Genomic DNA, 22,010 nt, shown 5'->3' on the forward strand with positions numbered 1-22,010 from the left:
CACCTGTTAGTTGGGCCCTTGAAAAGTCCATCTCTAGCTTTTCTTTTCTTTCTTCTTTTTTTTTTTTTTTTTCAAATTCTCTTGTTGAAAACATAGGATTTAAAAATAGGGCTGCACTCAAGCCCACATGATAATCGCTTATCTTTGAATGAGTTTTTTGGTTAAACATGGAAGAGAGAACTATAAAATGAAGTAAAAAATCATTTGAAATTTGCAGATGCTATTATATTTACTGCTGCAGTGTATATCTCCCTCCAAAAGTGAACGCAACAACAGAGAAAGTAAGGATTAGATACTTGCAGTATTTATCTTAGGGACAAAAGCTTTGAATGTCTACTATGGTGAGAAATTGTGAGGGTGGTCATAAGAATGGATCAATTTGAGGCCTTACAAAGTACTGTATTGGTGGATATAAATAAAAAACCAGCAGGGGGAGATTGTTGCCTTAATTTCCCTAAGGGGGATTTGTAAAATGGAGAGGACTTGTATGATTTTGCTGTGGGGACTGTGGAGTGAAGCAAAGAATATGAATGAAGGGTTATCCAAACAAGAATGGCAGCTGTTCTGAATCACAGCAGAAAATGTAAGCTTTTCCAGCCTGACAATATCTCCCTAATCCTTGATGAAAATGTTATGAAAACAAAAGGGCAATAAGATAGGATTAATAAGTGGAATTTTAATAACACTGGGGGTCAGGGTATGGTTACTTTTCTTTAAAGAATCAGCTGTCAGTCATGCAGTCTAACTTGTTAACTATTTTCTTGTACTGTGTATTGTGTCAGAAATTAATTTAATGGGTATATTGATAGGGAAGAATTAATTATGTCATGGTTTAAGAATATTGTTATTTTAAGACTCTTATTAACTCACAAACTCATTTGACATTTTAAACAGTGTATGTTTACACTTCAGTACACAGTTGTGGAAAGCAAAACATGTCAAATGGCTAAACTTTTAATTTGTTAACTAATAGATATACTTTTTTCCTATCCAATAATTGATTGAGGAAATATTAATAATGGTGTTTTTAATTGGGGGGGTGGGGAGGAGACAAAACAGCTAATTCTAGTCTTAGTAACAATATAATTTCAGGGGATATAAAATTAGTTTTAAAACATATCAATAAGCAGTTTTCAGATAACATTAGTGTCAACAATTAGCATTTCTTTGAAAAATCTTTCACAAATAATTTCCTGTTAAAAATCCATTTAAAATTCACACTGTCCACAAGTTCCAGTTTTAAAGTATTCCACATGATTTAAGATAGGAGTTTTATTAGCAGATGTAGAACAGTTGAAGAGATCAATGGATGGGCTTAGATTTTACACACTTGCTGTAACTAAAAGAATTGCTGTTATTGCAATTATTTATTTAGATATTACTGCTGCAAAGTTGAGTCCTAGTATGACTTTTACATTTTCACTTTAGAACTGTATTTCTTGAAGTAGAGTGTAAGTACTCTGGAAATTTCAAGTCATATGCACTGAAGCTTTGTAATATGTGATGGAGACACCTGAAACTTCAAGATAAACATGACCCTGCTTCTTCTTGGAACATCAACTTTATTAAAAGTTTTAGAGAAGAAAGATAATATTACATTTAAAACAAAGGTTTAGAGTAGAATGCAAACAAAATAACATTTCTTAAAACATAACACATTTTATTTTAGGTTGTTCTTGGCTTGGGCTAAACTACCAATGCCTATGGGATATGCCTTCTCTACACTGTACTTGGGTCAGGACTAGCATAAGGCAAACAAAGTTCCTAGAGTGCAGAATTTAAGGAGATACTTACTCTAGGTGCCTACCCTGTACTTTGTAAAACTTCAAAAGTGAGTTCCTCTTTAAATTTTGAGCTCTGGTGGTGTAATGCCTAAAGCATTTGACTGCTAACCAGAAGGTTGGCAGTTCAAACCCACCAGCCACTCCTCAGAAGGAAGGTTGGCAAGCTACTTCTCTAGTGATACCGCCTCGGAAGCCCAAGGAGGGGTTGGTATGAGTCGGGTCTGACTCCATGGCAATGAGTTTGGTTTTTGGTTTGAGGCGCTTATTGTCTCATTCTCATGACCTTATCTGTGCTTGCTGGAAAAGATTGAAGAACGCTGTATATTTTCTTTGTGTGATGTTTAAGGACCCTAGTTTTCCACTGGAGTCCCTTGTTGGTACAAATGGTTAATGTACCTGACTGCTAACTGAAAGATTGACAGTTCAAGTCCACCCAGAGCTACTTGGAAAGTTTACCTGGCAAACTACTTTAGAAACATCAGCCATTGAAAACCATGTGTAACATGTTTCTACTCTGACACACATGAATGGCCATAAGTCAGGACAGCTTGACAGCAACTGGTTAGATTTCTATTATCATAATTTGTGTTAGTGTGATCATTTAAGATAAATAGTCTTTATTAGATAATAATAACTTATTTTGTATCATGTTTGCAATTTACAAAGGGTTTTCACCATATGCCATCAAATTTTCTAATTAGCCTTATAAGATGTATGAGACAACTATTCCTTTTATTGAGAGTATTAGGAAATCAACATTCAAAATTGTTAAGATCTTAACTCAATGGCAGAGCATTTTTCTCAGCATTCTACTTTTCACAACTTTTGGATTAATTCTTTAAGAGTCTACTATCATTCCATGCACAACAAATTGCAGCTACATTTCTGACGTGTATCCAAGCCAGATATTTATTTATCTATTTATTTATTTTGCCAGTATGTATGGTCATTTTCATAAGAAGATAAAGGGTTAGAGGAATTTGTTCCATCAGAAACATAAAGGAGGCTGTCATAAACTGAGCTGGTATAGTGGAAGTAGCACCTTCTCCTTTTTAGTATAACTGTGTAGCCTCCTTCAGGGAGCTCTGGTAGTACAGTGGTTAAGGCATTTGCCTGTTAACTAAAAGGTCAACAGTTCAAACCCATCACCCACTATATGGGAGAAAGATAGGTCAGTTTGCTTCTGTAAAGATTTATAGTTCCACTCTGTCCTATATGGTTGCTATAAAGTTGCTATAAGTCAGAATCAACTCTATGCCAGCGGGTTTGATTAGGTTTTGGTAGCCTCCTTCCACCTGGTAGATAGGGAAGGTGGGTTGGCTCTGACAAAGGAAAGCTAATATATTTATTTACTCAACATGTCCAACACAGAGAGAAAACATTTTCATAATATGGATTGTGCTCCAAACACCTGGTAGGTAGTACATTTTAAAATATTTACAGGCATTTACAAATTGGACTAAACAAAATAAGAGTGATTCTCTGGCATCTCTAACCTTTGTCGTCGGAGAAACAATCAAGATTCATCCTGTTACCAATTATTTACCATATGCTTACTTATCATCTTTGCTTAAGCCACTGTGTTGGTATCACCCAAATCAAATGCCACCTAAACTTAGTCATACTTTTCTTGACTCCCTCAAATACTATTTATTCTCTCATCTGTGCATCTACAGCATCTGCTTCATATTTCTAGTTTAGTGTTTTTCTTATGAACTTATAGAGAACAAGAATCTTTTCTTATTGATTATTGTGACCTTGGTACCCAGCACAGCACCTTAATCAGAATAGATTTTTACCAAGGTTTGTGTATTGATTTGTTCTTGTTAATTAAGTATTACAGATGATCTATACTGTCATGAAACCATGTGCCACACAAGTATTTTCTTCTTTTTTCACTCCTGAAACATAAGAGATATATAAATGGGTCAGAAGACATCCTTTTTAAATTTCTTTCTTTCTTTCTTTCTTTTGTGATTTGGGTGAAATTTTATAAAGCAGATTTGTTTTACATTCAACAGTTCATACACATGTTGTTTTGTGACACTAGTTACCTTCCCTGCAGTGTAACAGCTCTCCTCCCACTTCCTCCCTGTGTTTACCCTGTCGCTATGTCCTCCTTGCGTGTGCATTCCTGCCTCCCTGCTTTTCTTCCTGTGCAAATGCTGCCCTGCTTGTCTTCTGTGGTAGATTGTTCTCAGGAGTGCATCTTCCTGGTGTATGTGTTCGACTTATAGGCCTGTCTCTTGTTTGGCTGAGAGTTAAGCCATGGGAGTGAGTTCAATTCCAACCTGAAGGGTTACTTGTTGCCATAGTCGTGGGGATTTTGCCAGTCTCTATCAGACCAGTAAGCCTGGTCTTTTTTATGATTTTGAGTTTTGTTCCACATTGTTCTCCCACTGTAGCTGGATCTCCAATTTTTATCTCTTTCCAAGTGGTTGGCACTTGTAGCCAGGCACCATCTAGTTTCTCGTCTCAGGGTCATATAGGCTGAGGTTCTCATGGTCCATTAGTAATTTGAACTAACTCTTTCCATACATCACTCTTTGCTCCAGATGAGGAGAGATCCATAGTTGCATCTTACATAGCCACTCACAAGCTTTTAAGACCCCAGTTGCTACTTACCAAAGTAAGATGTAGAATAATATATTTTTTTGTATACCAAGCTTGAGGTCTTCTGGGACCATGGTCCCCAGCCTGCAGGCCCAGCAACTCACTCCCTGAAGGTGCTTGATTGTGGCTAAGAAGTTCACTTTGCCTCCTGTTAGGTTTAAACTGCATGTAACCATTTCTATAGCACATGCAAATACACATGTAGGAATATCATCTATCAAACCTATATATGGCCATTGGTGTATTCCCATTCACTTATCCATACCTGATCCTTTTGGCTGACTATCTATGTATTCACCTGTAGATTTGTGTTTGCTGTTACTGATAATGCAGTATTGTGTATGCAGTAGTATTTGTGTTTATTGTCTAAAAAATTTTTTATTCAGTTGAGATTCATCTAGGTATTTGTTTGCTCCACATATTGGTAGATAATATGTGACAAACTTCCTCAATTATTCCATATTCCAGTGTCGACAAAATGTCAGGCTCATTTTTGATAATCACTTCAAAATAAGAATGTATTGTCAATTAAAGAGAAGAAACTGGGAGAGGGAAGTAGTGGAGGAGAAAACTCAAAGGGAGAAAGAAGAACTATATATTGACTTTTATCTTTTTCTGTCACTTCTTTTGTTTGTTTTTAATGGACTATTTGTGTAATCTATTGTATGCTTTTGTAAGGCATATATTTACATGCACATTGACATATATATATATATATATATCTGTCCCAAATTGTGTTATCTTCTATTTTTAATAAATATTTTTATCTTTCTCTTCACATTAGCTCTTTGAGCCCAGATGTTGATCCAGTTCTTGCTTTTCAACGAGAAGGATTTGGACGCCAGAGTATGTCAGAAAAACGCACAAAGCAATTTTCAGATGCCACTCAATTGGATTTCGTTAAAACACGAAAATCAAAAAGCATGGATTTAGGTAGTGAGTACAATCTCCATGAATCTTTATCTAAATAAGGTTTAGATGCTTTCAGGATAAAATTGATGGTCTCAAACACATGTCTGTTTACTTTGAGAAACAGAGGGGATAAATATGAAATGTGGCAATTTGGCAAAAATTAGTTTTTCTCTGAGTTTGAGATAACCAGATTACTCACAAGTGGCATGTTTATATCATATGCAGTATGTTGATATATATGTTTTTTTATGAGAAAAAGAAACAAATGTGTATATCATGCTATACTCATATATCTTTATAAAAAATATGAAATAAGTTTGAATACTTTGGCTGTTTAAAACCAATTCCTCAAAAGTAGTATTTGGTTGGTTATATGTTTTTTTTTTTTGAACTAGAGGAAAATGCTTTGGAGAGAAACCATTATCTCAATCCATGTCTGGAATTTGGTTACTTCATGATATCTTCCTTTCATTGCTATTCCTTAAGGCCTATTGACTAGAAACTCTTACATGTTGATAATCAAGGCATTTAATTGAAGTAATAATTTGAGAGAATATTTATTGTAGAAAGTAATTTGGAAGCAAATGAGAGGAGGAAAATAACCATAGTTGTTCAATCAAACACCAATCAGATAGTGTCTCTCTTTAAATCCAAATCTTCCAAAGGGGCGGGGGGGGAATCAATTATATCTATACTTTCAAAAACCTTTGTTAATCAACTGTAACTTATTTATGCTGTCCTCTGGTGGCTGTACTTCAAGACTAAAAGCATTAATTTATCACATTCATGAAAAAAAAATTTGGTGACGAATTGCCTTGGCTAATTATATTATGCTAACATATAAATAACACATGTGCCTGTGAGATGAAATGACTGGCATAATGCATGGAGACACTGCTTTTTTTTTTTCTTTTGATTATGAATATTGGCTTGATGTTTCATATTATTTGCATGAAGTATTACCTAAGGATTGTGACCTAACTGAAAAAACCTGGGAATGGTTGAAGCATGTTGGGCTGTGGGAACTAACTGGGCTAACCATTATACATTTACCTTTTAACAGTAGCTGACGAGACTAAACTCAATACAGTGGATGACCAGAAAGCAGGTAAGAATGGACAGTTAGACTGTTGCCATAGAAACCATGGTCCAAGGAGTTTATCACAATTATAGAGCTGCCAATCATATTGCATGTAAACAAAAATATTACAGTCTTGCATGGTTGTTTTCATTGTGAGAAATCAAATTGTATAAAAAAAGAAAAAATGTTCTGTTAGAAGAAATTTATCATTGTACTACACTAAAGGTAAATATAATTTAGTGCTTCAAAATTGTTAAAACCACCAGATACGCTTATTTAATTATATTTATGTAGGAATGTTTTGTAACTTTTTAAAAATATATTACAGTCCTGAAATCATAATCTCTTATGGTAGGATATTAAGTGTTTAAGTCATCTATTTGATTACTAGGTTAAAATTCAAAAAATTATTTTCTGAGTGGCAATTTTGACTTAAAATATAGTTGTGAAAATAGGGATATTTTTCATTGATGGACAATGACCAGCATTGTTATCATTAACTTGGAAACCTTAACTCTTCTTTGGATCAAATAGTTAGCTCATATTTACCTGATACACTAGCTAATGCATGTTGTGCCTTATCTTAACTTTGTGTACCTGTTTTAAAGGTTTGAGTTATTTTTTTCCTTCACTATTTAGGGCTGGCTTCTAAAATGCTGTCTGAATCATTCTATAGAAACAATGGATTATATTGAAGTAGATTTTGCATTATAGTAGATTTTTTTAAATGTAATTGTATGAAAATAATCCAGATAGTTTTTATGTGTAATTAATGTGCTTTGCACAATCGAGCATTTATGATTTATTAATACTAGTTTTGGATGGTGTTTTAATTATTTTAGATCTATTATGATGTAGTTATGCCACTTAGCACTAATTAGCTTCAATTCACCTTTTTAACCTGCAGTAGTAATTAGTTTTAGCCTGCTTGAAAAATGTGTGTCCCACATACATATGTAAAGATGATTGTAGACATGGTCCAAGTTATCATATTCTGCAGAGTAAATGATAGATTGTAAAAATTACATCCAATAAATCATAAGATTATGCAGTGCAAAGCAATTAACTATAGGCTCAGTCCTCACTAAGTAGTTATTTATCTTATCAAACATAAAATTCAGTGAAATTCTGAAGTAAGGCTACCAAAAAAGCATGATTTGATAGTTCACCTATGTAAAATAGTAATTAGTTTTTGGAGTACTTTGAAACAAATAACCCCAGTCTAAGCTAATGTTCATGAAAACAAAATTGAACTGGTCAGGTTAAAGGATGTGACTTTATACACTATACTACATGGGTAAATGAAGAAACATATTTAATTTAACCAATCCCCAAGTACTAAAAGGGAAAGTGTAATTTATTGTGATTTTAAAAATAATGATTCTTGGATTTTAACTGGAAACATTAGCTAACTTTCATAGTGAGAAAATAATCTTTATCATCTAACTGAATGTTTTCTTTTTATAATGTTGTAAAATATTCAATCTAAGAAAACATTTTTTACATGATGTATAGTCTTTCTTAGTGAATTAAAGTACAAAAGTTTGAGATAGAATTATTAGAACATGTAATCCCAAGTATGTTTTAGTCTGTTGCTTCTAAATCTATGTGAATAAAATATGTAAACCAGATCTTCCTCCACCCCCATAAAAGTGAACAGATTTTCAGTTATTTTTCTTTCTTCATTTCACTTGAATTGTCAAGATTATTGTGATTTTACAGTTTAGTCCAAAGGTTTTTTGTAGAGTCATAGTGGCATTTTAGCATAAGTCCTTCGTAATGAAAATTGAATTCCATTTCCCTTTGCCTCTTGCAAAAGACTTCCTTCACTTTTTCCCCCCTTTAAGAGAAAGGTATTATTAGAGAGGAGTAGAAAAATAGACCCAGGGATATTAGTATGATTATAATTTCCTCCTTTATTCCTGAATTAAATTCAGGAAGGATCTTGTATGATAGTTTGGGAGGTAAATTTACTTTCTGAAAATAAAAAGAATGACAAGAGACTTGGGTTTCTAACCATTTAATCCTTGAAAAAATTAAAGTTAAACAAAGTATACGAATGACCTACAATATATGTGTAAACTGAAAGCTTAAAAATATTGTTTTAAAGTTAAAATCCATGGTGTATTTGTATAAATAAGACTAAATAATCTTTGTCCATACTTTATCAAGAAATTTTCAATTTTCATTACTAGTAAATGGTAAGTTTATATCATTAAAGATCCCAGCGTGGATGCTGACTCATCTCAAAAACACTCATTGCCGTCGAGTCAGATCCCACTTATAAAGACCCTTCCTTGGGTTTCTGAGGTGGTATCACTACAGAAATAGAGTACTCATTCTTCCTTCCAAGGTGGCTGGTGGGTTTGAACTACTAGCCTTTTGGTTATCAGTCAAATGCCTTAGGCACTATGCCACCAGAGCTCCCATCTGACTCAGAGTGACCCTATATGTACAGCAGAATGAAACACTGCCCTGTCCTGGACCATCCTCATAATCCTTGTTGTGCTTGAGCCCAGCATTGCAACCACTGTGTCAATCCATCTCATTGTAGGTCTTCGCCTTTTTCTTTGAGCTTCTACTTTACCATGCATGAGATCTTTCTCCAGGGACTGGTCCTTTCTAACCACATGACCCAAGTATGTGAAATGAAAGTCTGGCCATTCTCGTTTCTAAGGAGCATTCTAGCTGTACGTCTTCCAGGATAGATTTGTTCATTCTGGCAAATGACAGATTTCAGTAGCCATCATTAAACCCGTTCCTATTCAGTCAGTTCTGACTCATAGAGACCCTATAGAGAGTAGAACTTCCTCATAGGGTTTCCAAAGCTGTGAATCTTCATGGAAACAAACTGCCACATTTTTTCCAACACAGTGGCTGGTGACTTTGAACCAGTAAACTTTCAGTTAGTAGGCAAGTGTTTTAACCATTATATCACCAGGTGCCTAAGCAATCATTAGGAGATAGTAATGTATCACTTAACAAAATCTTTATTGAAGTTTCTTTGAAAATTACAGTACTTAAGTGTATGATTTTCATATTATAAATTAAAAGTTTACAAGCTCTTTTTGTGAAGGATAAGAGAGTAAATACTTTAGACTTTGTGGACCACAGGACCTCTATTGCAGGTGTTTAATTGTACCAAGGAAGTGCAAAAGCAGCCATAAACAATATGTCAACAAATAGACAAAGCTAATGTTCCACATTTGGTCTGAGGGCCACAGTTTACTCAGCCTGTTACAGATCTACAAATTATAGGTTGACTTTTTGTATAATTTTTATTACATTTTTAACTATACATAAATGTAGAGAGTAATTGTACTCATACTCACTATTAATAATTCTCAATATTTTGCCAAAATGTTATACCAAAGTATTACAGATATCGGGGAAAAGACTAGATACATAAACTCTCCATTAAGCTTACAAAATACCTGTTGCTTCAAAACATTCTTTAAAGGTTAACAAGGATGAGAGGTGAAGGCAGGGTAGACATGTATTAACATGTATTAACTGGGTAAAGGGAAAGGCAATATGCAATAAGGGGAGGTCATGCATACCTATATGTGTGTGTGTGTGTGTGTGTGTGTATACATGCAAAAAACACAACCACTGCTGTGGAGTCGGATATGACTCATAGCAACCCCTCCTTGGGTTTCTGAAGTGGTATCACTGTGGAAGTAGATTGTCCGATCTTCCTTCTAAGGAGTGGCTGGTGAGTTTGAACCACCAGCCTTCTGGTTGGCAAATACCTTAGGCACTATGCCACCAGAGCTCCTGTGTGTGTGTGTGTATGTGTGTGTATACATAATCTTTTGCTTGTTTAGTGATACCTTTCACCATTGCCTTTTCTTTCCAGCATTTTTATGCTGAGGGACACTCAATTTTAATAACTACTTATGACATTTCTGGAATTCATTATCTGGAATTCATTATCAATTATTTTAATGCTATGAGTACATTAAGTCAAATCTCAGCAAGTGTTTCCTAAGGAAAAGTAAATATACACAAATTTTATTTTCATGATAATCCCTATTGGGAGCATGAGATGGAATATATCTATAGCTATCTGTGTCTCTCTGTCTATATATATGCATTTGTGTGTGTGAATGTAGACATAGATAGAGACGTATATCCTTTATGAACTTAAGCAAGCATAATATTTGCCTTGTAAAATGTTTTTAGAAGTTAATTGCAGTTTTAATCACAAAACTTGATAGCCATTATTTATTCAGATGGTGATCTTTCCATTGCTAATTCTAGGAAATAAAAATCTATACATCCCTGTCCAGGAATGATCTTTCCCCATCATTTTGGTTCTCTGACTTCTTACTCTTTATTTAGTTCTTCAGAATGAAATACATTTTCCTTCCTGTGACATGACTTTTTTTTTTTTTTTTTTTTTCTTTTTCTTTTTTTTTTATTAGGATTTGGGTGAAGATTTACAGAGTAAATTCACTTTTCATACAGCAGTTCACATATACTTTGTCTCATGTCATTGACCATGTGACATGACTTTTATGAGTACTTAAAAAACTAACTTGTCAAAAATTGTAGTGCAATCAAGAAAAAAAGTAAGATGGATTATGACTGAAAGAATTGTTTCATGGGAAATTTTGTCATAAAATAATTAAATATATGCAAACCTGCATTGAGAAAGCTAAAGAAATAATTTCTTTCTTCCAAACAATAATTTTTGGACTATTTATTGTTTCCTCACATGAATCATGTTTTTGCCTATATTACATTTTAAATGTATTTATTCTAACTTAAAATTGCTACTCTATTGTTGAAAATTAGATGAATGATACATGTGGATGGATTAGAAAAAGATAATTCTGGGTTTGGCTTCTCTATTTGCTTTTTTTCCTGCCTTATACTCTGAGCCTTGAAAAGCCCATGTCATAACTATTTGTCTTCTAGGTAATAACATGACAAGGCTACTTTTTAATTATTGATCAACATATGGGTTGATGACCCCATGTAGAGATACATATTCAGTTTCTCCTACCCTCCCACTTTTATCACCTGTCTTTTAGCAGTCTAAATGAAGAATCAGTTGTAGAACCTGGCTTGTCCAGGTGGTGATGCAAAGCTGTTATTTCAGTCATCTAGAGCTAAATTAGTCTACCTTTGAGTGCTAGGTGCTGGATAAGGCTGTCTCTCTTGGTTAAAGAAATCTGTCTTGATTATCTTTTAGAGCTTGACGCTATTGGTATTATATCAGGCCTTTCTGCCCTAGGCTCTCAAGATAAAAAACCTAACATTTTAATCCCCTGAATCCTCACCTGCCATACTGCTAATTTTTTTTTGGTAATTGCTAAGTGTTCTTCCTTCTTTCCATCTTCTGTTTTTGAACATCTATTATTGCTAACCAAAAGAAACTAGACCAAACGCACTGCCATCGAGTCAATTCTGACTCATAGCAACTGCTTTTGGGTTTCTGAGGCAGTAAATCTTTATGGAAGTAGATTGTCCAGTCTTCCTTCTGTGGAATGGCTGGTGGGTTTGAACTGCCAGCCTTCTGGTTAGCGGTCAAATACCTTAGGCACTATGCCACCAGAGCTCCTTCTGTTATTGCTAGGCTTAGAGATACAAGTATTTATACCCAGCTCTTCAGCCGCCCCCTATTCAACTCTCTCTTAGAGAAAAGGCTTCTGTTACTTGTTTCTAATCAAGTACTGTATTGCTCTTTCCACAGAACATTAATACTTTTATGAGAATTAGGTTTCTACCTAGTACCATGTTGCCCCAATTATATTATGACATGTTGTTTTTTTTGATGCTCTTGCTACTTACTGAGGGTTGTGGATCTTCACTATAATGAGGAAGAGACTTGATTAAACTCATTGATACGGATATTTAACTTCTGTTTTACATAATTTTAAATTGCCAGGAAAAGGTTACAATTAAGTTAAAAAGCTCACTCTTGGTTGCTTACCTCAACTTTCTTATCTCTGCTTTTCAAATGAGCTTCTAGATTATTCTGGTTCTTTTATTTACATTACTTGGATGGAAATGATTAGGAAAAAGTGTTCATCTGTTGAGCTAAAAATGGAGACTAGTAAGTTATTTTCACTTACTAAGTCCCATCTAAAGGAGCATTTTTCTAACATAAATGTAAAGGTTTTATTTTGCTTAAAGGTAAATAATTTAAGATATTCTTAAGAACTGTTTTTAGAGTAACATTTAAAATAAAATTTTTCCTAATTGAAAATAGAGAAGCAGACCAAATCTAATATATATTTGGGAAAAACATTCATTGCCATTGCTTTATTTATTCTTTGGTCACCTTTTCCATCCACACTCCAGAACTTATCATTGAGCAAGTAATGTGTTTATGATCATTATGTCCCTGAAGTTCTGCATAATTCATAGATAATCAGGTATGTAATTTCACCACACATCCTAATAATTGTTATGTATTTGTAAACTTCAAGGTTCCCCCAGCAGAGATGTAGGACCTTCACTGGGTCTGAAGAAGTCAAGCTCGTTGGAGAGTCTGCAGACAGCAGTTGCTGAGGTGACTTTGAATGGGGATATTCCTTTCCACCGCCCACGACCCCGGATCATCCGAGGAAGGGGGTGCAATGAAAGCTTCAGAGCTGCAATCGACAAGTCTTATGATAAACCTGCTGTAGATGACGATGATGAAGGCATGGAGACCTGTAAGTCTGTGATGACAAAATGAATAACAATTTATAAACACCTCTATAAAGCAGTAGGGGCTCTGGTGGCATAGCGCCTAAGGCATTTGACTGCTAACCACAAGGCTGGTGGTTCAAACCCACCAGCCAGTCCTCAGCAGAAAGGTTGGGCAATCTACTTCCGTAGTGATACCGCCTCAGAAACCCAAGGAGGGTCGCTGTGAGTTGGATCCAACTCGATGGCAGTGGGTTTTATAAAGCAGTATGCTTTGGAGAACCCTGAGAAGTTCCCACCTCCTTCAGGTGATTTTGTGAGGTCAAAACTATTTTCATAATAATGCTAAGAATGTTATTGCCTTTTTTTACTCTTATTCTCCCACAAGCATAGAGTAGGGTTTACTAGAAGCTACAGTTGGTGTGATACTGCAATAGATTAAGTGCAGAAACAGATAGGAAAATATGTCTTTTCATCCAGATATTAAAGAGACTTGCAAATGTTTAAAGCAGTGCCATTTTTCTCACTAATTGTTTTTCTGGAAAATATAGCAATTTTTCATAGAAATATAATTTCTGTTAGCATAAAATTGGTTTATTGCCTTTATAAAGTAACTAATACATTTCTTTTCACTTGCTCAGTTTTAATTCAGTAAATACTGATAGATTTAACCAACATTAATACAATGATTTTTGGAGTCCTTAATATTTTTGGAAGGTGTAAAAGTGTTCTGAGACCAAAATTGTTTGAAAACCACTGCCATATAGTATGACCATATTGTATCTCTAATGAATAGATGTAGTAATTTATGACTTTGAAAACATACTATTTTTTACTTTGTTTTACTTTTGAGGAATTATTCTTGCTTTCCTTGTATGGAATTAGAAAGATATTTTTGTGTAAATGTGTGTATTTCCTAACTGCAAAATATTTAAAGCCAAGAGTATTGAAAGTCAAAGGTTAATATGAGTGAGAAATATGTTTTCCATTGTATTTTGAGGAAAACATTATCATTAATAGATTTTTTAAAAATGTGTGGTTCAGAGGAGTTAACTTTATAGTTAAACATTTATAGCATAAAAATATCTATTAGGTTTTAAAATAAGAAATCTTACTAGAATTGATGTTTAGAAGAGAAAGGGCTTCAGAGTTCTAACAAATAGTGAAAATTGTTGATTAGCTTATATTGTTCACAACCACTGATTTACATCTTTGTTTTTTAACCTTACGTGTGACTCTCCTCTTGGAAAATGACACAAATAGAAAAACAATAAATACTTTGTCACTTGAAACCTTTGGATGAAAGGTCACAGGAAACACAACCTGAAGTTGAAGCAGAGACCAGAGATAATTTATGTAGATTTGTTTGGTTATGAATAAGTTGCAGTTTAACATTTGGTGGCCACTTCTAACATACCTACTTAAGGAAGATTGTTGTGGAGGAGTTTTAAATAAAAAACTTTTTAAGATTTAAAGGAAAATTATGGTTAGTGGTCTTTTTTTTTTTTTTTTTTGCCTGTAGTATATGATATGTTTGGGAAGGTGAATATTTTTGCCATAATGTAACATGCAAAGCAAAACTTAGGAAAATGATTTCCACCTTCTTGAGTCTTAAGTCTTCATATGAATCTCAGCAGGTTTTTCACTCTGTCCAGCCAATGATTTCACATATATGCAGCCTATTCTTGCCAAATGAAAGCTCATTTTCTATTTTTGCTGCCAAGTCTGAGCTCCAAGAGCCTGAGTCATATAAGCTTTTGACCCTGTTGAGTTTTCTCCTCTTTTATTGATGGTACCTTGCCTAGCTACCAAATAGTACTTGTAAAAGCCCTTCTGGGAGCTCTGGTGTCATAGTGCCTAAGACATTTGACTGCTAACAGAAGGCCGGCAGTTCAATCCTACCAGCCACTCCTCAGAAGGAAGGTTGGGCAATCTACTTCCATAGTGATACTACCTCGGAAACCCAAGAAGGGGTCGCTATGAGTTGGATCCGACTCGACGGCAGTGAGTTTAGTTTTATAAGCTCTTCTAAGATAGGAGCCCTAACACTCTCATAGATCTTGATGCTATCTATTGCCATATTTAACAACAGATACAGTATTTTTTTCTTTTTCTTTATTAAAAAGTATTTGGTTTAAACACATTATGATAGATTTTATTTGGCTGGTAAAAATGTTGATCAATCTTGTTTTTAATTGTAGTAAAAATATATGTAACAAAACTTTTGCCATTTCAATATATTTTATATATTCAATTCAATAATATTAATTACTTTCATCATGTTGTACAACCATTTCCACTGTTTCCAATGAGATGTGGTATGTAGCTCCTCAAGATACATATATTTATAGATGTAGATAGAAATGAATAGAGAGAAATAGTTACAGAATTAGTGGTATTTACCATTTATGATGCTTCTGAACTATTTTCTTTTTCTGTTTAAAATGTTAATTTTTGAGTTAACATAACATATAAAAATGCAGTTTTCTCACATAATACATTACTACTGTTCAAATGAAATGGGGTGGAATACATGTTAATACAGAGTATGGTTTTAATTTTATAGCTACAGTCTCTAGAGTTTCTCACCAATGTAGAAATTTGAATTTGTCCCAGTATAGTCTTGTTGTTGTTGTTGTTATGTGCCGTCGAGTCGGCCCCGACTCATAGCGACCCCTCCTTGGGTTTCCGAGGCAGTATCACTACGGAAGTAGGATTGCCCAATCTTCCTTCCGAGAAGTGGCTGGTGGGTTTGAACCACCAGCCTTCTGGTTAGCAGTCAAGTGCTTTAGCCACTATGCTACCAGATCTCCTAGTATAGTCTTAGTTTCATTTTTAATTGGGAATAACAAATGCAAGTATATTAAAAAATTTATTCATTCACCTCTCCTCAAGAGGAAAACACCAACTACAATAAGTAAATAGACAAATTACAATTTGAATACCAAAGGTAAAGCCATGGACAAGAATTGGGAAAGATGCTGATGACATTTGACCTAAAACACGCTACACTTACAACCACAGAATACTACATTTTTTTCTCAAAAGCCCTGCTTTTGATTACTTCTTTTTGGAGCAGTTTGCTGAACCTTGAATACTGGAAAAGAATGACCACTATTATAAATTTCAAATGTATTCAATTTGAATTGTTGAATTTTGCTCATTTAGTAGATTGAGCACTGACCTGAAATTGAAGTGACTTGCCTTCTAATCCAGAATCAGCTAACAAATTTGGGATTTTGGTCAGACTGCTTAAAATCCCTGAGTTTTCTTTTCTTTATTTGTAAAACTGAATATATGCATAACTAGAACATTGATTTTCAAATTGTGTGCTATGACCTGTAGTCGGGAGAGACCCCTGATGGATTTCTGTGCAGTGGGGAAGGTATAGGAGAGCCTAAGCAAGTGGACTCTGGAAGGGCCCCCCACCTTCACCTTTGTCCTGGCTGAAACCATTACTCTACCTAAATAACTGTTTAAAAAAATACTTACATATGTTGGAGTTCCTTGCAAATTTTAATTTTTTTTTTTTAAATAAATGTTGTTTGCTGCCCTTCTTAAGGAAAGTTTGAAAAGCACTGATTTAAATGGTTTCTGATTTCCCATCTAATTTTAGCATTTTATGAATTATACTCATTGACTTATTACCTAAATCCTGCCTGCGTCCTCCATGCTGCATGATGGAAGGTACCACCATGTTATCTTACTCCTGCACGACTAGCAACTAGCATAGGATTCAATCCTACAATCCTAGGATTCAATGAAAGCTTGTTGAAAGGGCACATGGATGAATGAATGCCTGCATAACTACTACCTGACTGTGTGTGTGTGTACATATGTGTGCATGTGTGTGTGAGAGAGATACAGAGACAGATTGAGGGTTTAAATATACTGTAAGCCTCATGGGAATGATATTATTATACCTGAATAATACTGAACTTGAATGTGTAAGATCTTAGCCAACTATTTTGATTGTTTTCCTTAAAAAAAAATATATATATATATATCTGTCAAGGGTGGTGTGGATACCAGAGGTCATTAGACTACCTCTATATATGGCCAGATATGAAAAGGCTTTTTAATGTCACCACATTGTAGGATAGAAGACTGGCTCAGTCATCTATTCCTTTACCTTCTCAGAGTTTGGCTTGTGAATTTAAATGCCATGATATGCACACTTTGTTGCTGTGGTTTCCAGAATCCAAGGTTCTCATTTCTGATTGTGCCTCTGCATCTTCACTCTCCCTGCAGCTATCTCTCTGCAGCTGTTCTTCTTGGTCTGTGTCAAATGTCCCACTATTGTCTGTGTTCTGTGAGAGGCTGTGCTTGTGTCATGGTGTGACTCAGTTACAGCCACTTACTGGAATTAAAATGCCTTGCCACCCTTGAATATTTCTCTGAAAAGAGGATGATTGTTTGAGCAGACAGTGTTTTTGCTATGCAGGACATTCTATAAGAATGCAGTGCACCCTATAAAAGTTGGCTTTCAGAGTGAGCTATTGTTGAAAAGCAATGGACAAAGGGAATCTAGGACAGCTTATAAGGAACAGAGAAGTTATTTGTGCTACTCTGATCTCTGTTTTCCTACTATTGTGTAGTACTTTTCTCTTTACAAGTGAGACACTTGGGCATAGGCATAGTTTATTGCTTTTGCACATTGGGTTGAGCACCTCACCAGTAACTATATTTCATAGCCCTGATGAGGCAGGCCTCCCCTCTTCTTAACAGTGTTGAAATCATGGCATGGGCACAACAATGGGGGCCAAGAGACTGGGGAGAGATCCATGTGGTATCTGGTATCTGTCATCTTCTGTGGCACTTACGTTCTTCCTGCGGTGAAGGCAGAAGCCAGCGTTTTTGTCTCTCATTTAATCCATCTGGCCTCTCCATGTTGTGTGTGTCTGTCTGGATCAAGATGGAGCTTTGTATTCTGGGACCCATTATCTCTGAGGCCCTACCTGTGTTTGACAGGTCAGGGCATCTACAATCTGCTCCCTCTTCTATGCAAATTATGTACCCTGCCTGGCTCTCAGCAAGCAGCTTCCACAGCCCCATAATAAATCAGTTTCTGTTGCTCCAGTAAAATGCATACAATAACATTGTTTTCTTTGTGCAAAATATATAGTCCCATATTTTCCCAATTAAAAGTTGCCAACAGTTGTAAGCCTCACCATCAATTTAGTAACAGATTTTTTGGGGGGTCAGGGAGATGAAACACAACAGAACCAAATGCTATCCTATTAATTGTACATATTGATTTTCAGATATATCTAATTTAGAATTTTAAATGTTAAAAATGTGTGCCATGCAAACATGCAGGCAGATTGCTTTTGAGTAGCTTCCCTGTTAGTACTCTTATGCAGAGATAAGAAATAAAACATGCTTTAAAATATATACAGATAGTCCCTAACTTACAACATATTCAAATTACAATGAATTGGACTTAAGACCATCTCTTTCTTTCTTTCTTTTTTTTGTTCACCTTATCATTAGTAATGTGTTCTGTGTACAGTGCAGCAGCACATAATTTGCTGATGCTGTCATTCTCACATATTCACTTGCAGAAGTTCAAAGACATATGAAGATATTAATAAAAGGCAATAATAATGAAAACTTAAAGAAAAAAAAAGGTGATATTCAACTTAATGTCAAACCAACTTATGATGGACTCGTTGGAAAGAAACACTGTCATAAGTCAGGGACCACCTGAATACATAAATCAAGTTAGCAGTATGAGATATGAAGAAACTAAATTTATGTTATTAAGTCAGTTAATAGAAGAGCTTCCAGGGATATCATTTTTGGTTGTTTTATTAGCTACAGAAATAACATACTGCATTTGGTATCTGAGGTTTCCTTTTCTTAGCACTCTGAATACTTCCTAGCCACCATTTGTCACCACCTCTATAAGGAAAAATAATGCAAACTAAGTCTAATTTAAGCAAAACCCATTCCAGCAAATCTGTTATAGAAGAATTCATGTTATGGGTTTCAAGAGCAAACAAAGTACTTTGTAGAAGATTTCCTATTTGGTTGATCTACTTTTATAAATAATTGGTTGACCTTTGAAAGTATTTGTTGAGAAATACTAGGAATAAGAATAAACTTTTCTATTCTTTTATACTTATTTGTATACTTACAGAGTCACATGCAGTTTTCCCCTCCTAGGCTCTTTGATTAAAATTTAGATTTCTGAATGCATTATGGTTTGTATGTATGTGATGTACCTAATCTATTCCTCAAATTTCTTTTTGAATTGAGAAGTAATTTACACAAAATGTACAATAGGAAGTCACATCTGAAGTGTTCAAATTATAGAATCCTGAATTTGAATCATTTTTATATGAGAAAATTGTATTCAAACAGTTGACCAAGATCATATATTTCTTAGTAACTGAATCTTGGAATGCATATTTTTGGACTCTTAGTCCTGTGATTTTTCTAGAACATTAAACAAATTTTCAAATGGGAAAGCTCATTACACTAAAACTACGTAAGTATTTAAGTATGCATTAATGAGTTATGGTACCTAAAAGCTGATATGCAGACTGTAAATTCCTGAGAGGGCAGGGACAATTCAGCCTCATGGGTAAACTAACCCTTGAGAAGCTGTAAGATAAAGTGCTATTACAGGGAAAATCACAGGTTACCATGGGAACAAAGGTTAGATGTCCACTCAGTCAATGTGGAATTAGGGTGGAAAGGAAAGTAGAGGGACTTCTCAAAAGAATTGTTGCTTGAGTTGAGTCCTCTTGATTGAGTGGCTTTTAGTTGGGTGCAGAGGGAGCACATAAGTAGTGGAGACTTTTTGGTAGAGATCGAAAAACATGGAGTGTTAAGGACTGCCATAATTCTGTTAGGTTCACGTTAGGTGCTGATGAGAGCATTATAAGGACTGAGGTTCAAAATGTAGTCAGAGACTAAATTACAGACCACCTTCCTTAAATAATATGTGTTTTAAATAAGAACCTTAAAAAGCAATTAAAGAATTTCAAGTGAAAGAACATGATCACCCCTGGGGATCACCTTTCAACCAAGCAATAAAACCAAAAAAACAAACTCACTACCACCAAGTCCATGCTGACTGATCGCAATCCCCATTGGGTTTCCAAGGCTGTAAATTTTTACAGAAGTAGATTGCCCCATCTTCCTTCCAAGGAGTGGCTAGTGGATTTGAACCTCTAGCTTTCTGGTTAGCAACCAAATGCCTTATCCACTAAGAGCCCCTTAACCAAGCAGTAGACAGACGTATAAACTGAACAAACAACACCTGAGAGCAACATACTCATCAGAACAATCAACCTTACAAAGTCAAAAGAGCATCATTTGCACAAAAACAAAGTTTGGAAGGCAGGAAGGGGCAGGAAAAAGGACAATAGAAGCAGGGTACTCAGGGAGGAAGTGGGAAGAATGCATTTAAGTTGAGGGTTTGCAACTAATGTCATGAAACAAAATATAAATAGTTGAATGGGAAACTAATTTGCTCTGTAAACTTTCACCCAAACCACAATAAAATGTTAAAAAAAAAAAAAAGTAAGTTAGCCTAGAGTTTTAGCCTTTTAGGTATATTGATACATGTAAACTGGGCTTAAGAAAATGTTTTTCTTGTTATAACTAACTACAGAGCTATTTTTATAAAAAATAATAAATATCTGCCAAAACACGGCAAATAATAATAATAATAACACCTAAACACAGTGAGCAACAATAAAGGTAAAAAAGGAATGTGATCATTGAAGCCACAGGGTACAAAGTAGGTTATCAGTGATGAAATAATAAGTAGCAATGCTGGTGGCATGAAGATTAGTTCTGTGATAGTAATGCAGTAATCCAGGTGAGTAATGATGCTTGGCAAAGCTGGTGAAATAGAGGAAACTACGTTTACTTGCTTATTAGCATCTCGCACATAAAGATGGATGATGATGATGTGATTTCTCTCATTAGTACTCATAGACTCAGAAACTTGGACTTATCATCTCACTGTGCAACCACTCTATTACGAAGCTTTCTTAATTTCTCCCATGGCATCTCATCATTTCATCCTTCTTTCCAATCTAGCCGAAATCCTCATTATGTAGTATCTGATGTTATTGTTAGAATCTCTTACATGGTCCTGCACAATAAGCTCTATGTTGTTGTTGTTGTTGTTATGTGCTGTCAAGTCAGACCCAACTCATAGCAACCCCTCCTTGGGTTTCCGGGGCGATATCACTTTGGAAGTAGATTGTCCCATCTTCCTTTTGAGGAGTGGATGGTGGGTTTGAACCACCAGCCTTCTGGTTAGCAGTTAAGTGCCTTAGGCACTATGCTACCAGAGCTCCTGAATAAGCTCTGTAATCACATTCCTATGCTTGTAGTCCCTAAAGCTTCCTTGCTCATTCTTGGCCAGATCCTGTACTCTCCATGAGGTTTCTTCTTACCCCACAACTTCCCCCCAACCCTGTAATCTTACACATATTACATTTACATTGACTGCTTCAAGTTTCTTCAAGAAACATTTCTCAAGTTATGAGTTGTGCTTTGACTTTATAATGCCCTAAATCATTATATAGAATCATTATATAGAATTTAGGGTTTTTAGAACCTTGGTAATCCCAAGATTACCAAACAACATGGCAGGCCAGTATTTCAAGGCCAGTAACAGTCCCAATATTGGCAGACAACATGTCAGGCTACTAAGATGAAGACTCAGCTACATGCAGGGTCTAAGCATGCCAAAAAGCTACAGAAACCTTTCTCAAGGTTTCTTCTTATATACTGGAAGCAGACCACAACTGTAAGGCAGGTATTCAGTTGCTCACAGTAGATTCCACCATGGAGTTGATTACCAGTGTCATCATGGGAAATAACTACTTCTAGCTGTCCACCCACTCAAAACCAGGCCCAGCTACAGTGACCTTAATTACCATACTGCCAACAAACCATTCTTTGTCTTTACTTAACATTATAAAATTCTCTTTTAATCCATTCCCACAAAT

General features: G+C 35.2%; 1 protein-coding gene across 1 annotated transcript in view; it reads left to right on the top strand.

Moving 5' to 3' along the window:
- The window catches only part of PARD3 (par-3 family cell polarity regulator), a 1,032,882-nt gene that overhangs the window by 664,996 nt on the left and 345,876 nt on the right, over positions 1–22,010 (top strand). The window contains exons 17-19 of the mRNA XM_007942439.2: positions 5,182–5,333; positions 6,373–6,417; positions 12,831–13,058. Of these exons, the coding sequence (XP_007940630.1) occupies positions 5,182–5,333; positions 6,373–6,417; positions 12,831–13,058 (425 nt within the window). The remainder of the gene's footprint in view (positions 1–5,181; positions 5,334–6,372; positions 6,418–12,830; positions 13,059–22,010) is intronic.

Source organism: Orycteropus afer, unplaced genomic scaffold (assembly GCF_000298275.1).
Source record: "Orycteropus afer afer isolate SDZICR_OR568_19922 unplaced genomic scaffold, OryAfe1.0 scaffold00090, whole genome shotgun sequence".
Taxonomy (NCBI): domain Eukaryota; kingdom Metazoa; phylum Chordata; class Mammalia; order Tubulidentata; family Orycteropodidae; genus Orycteropus; species Orycteropus afer.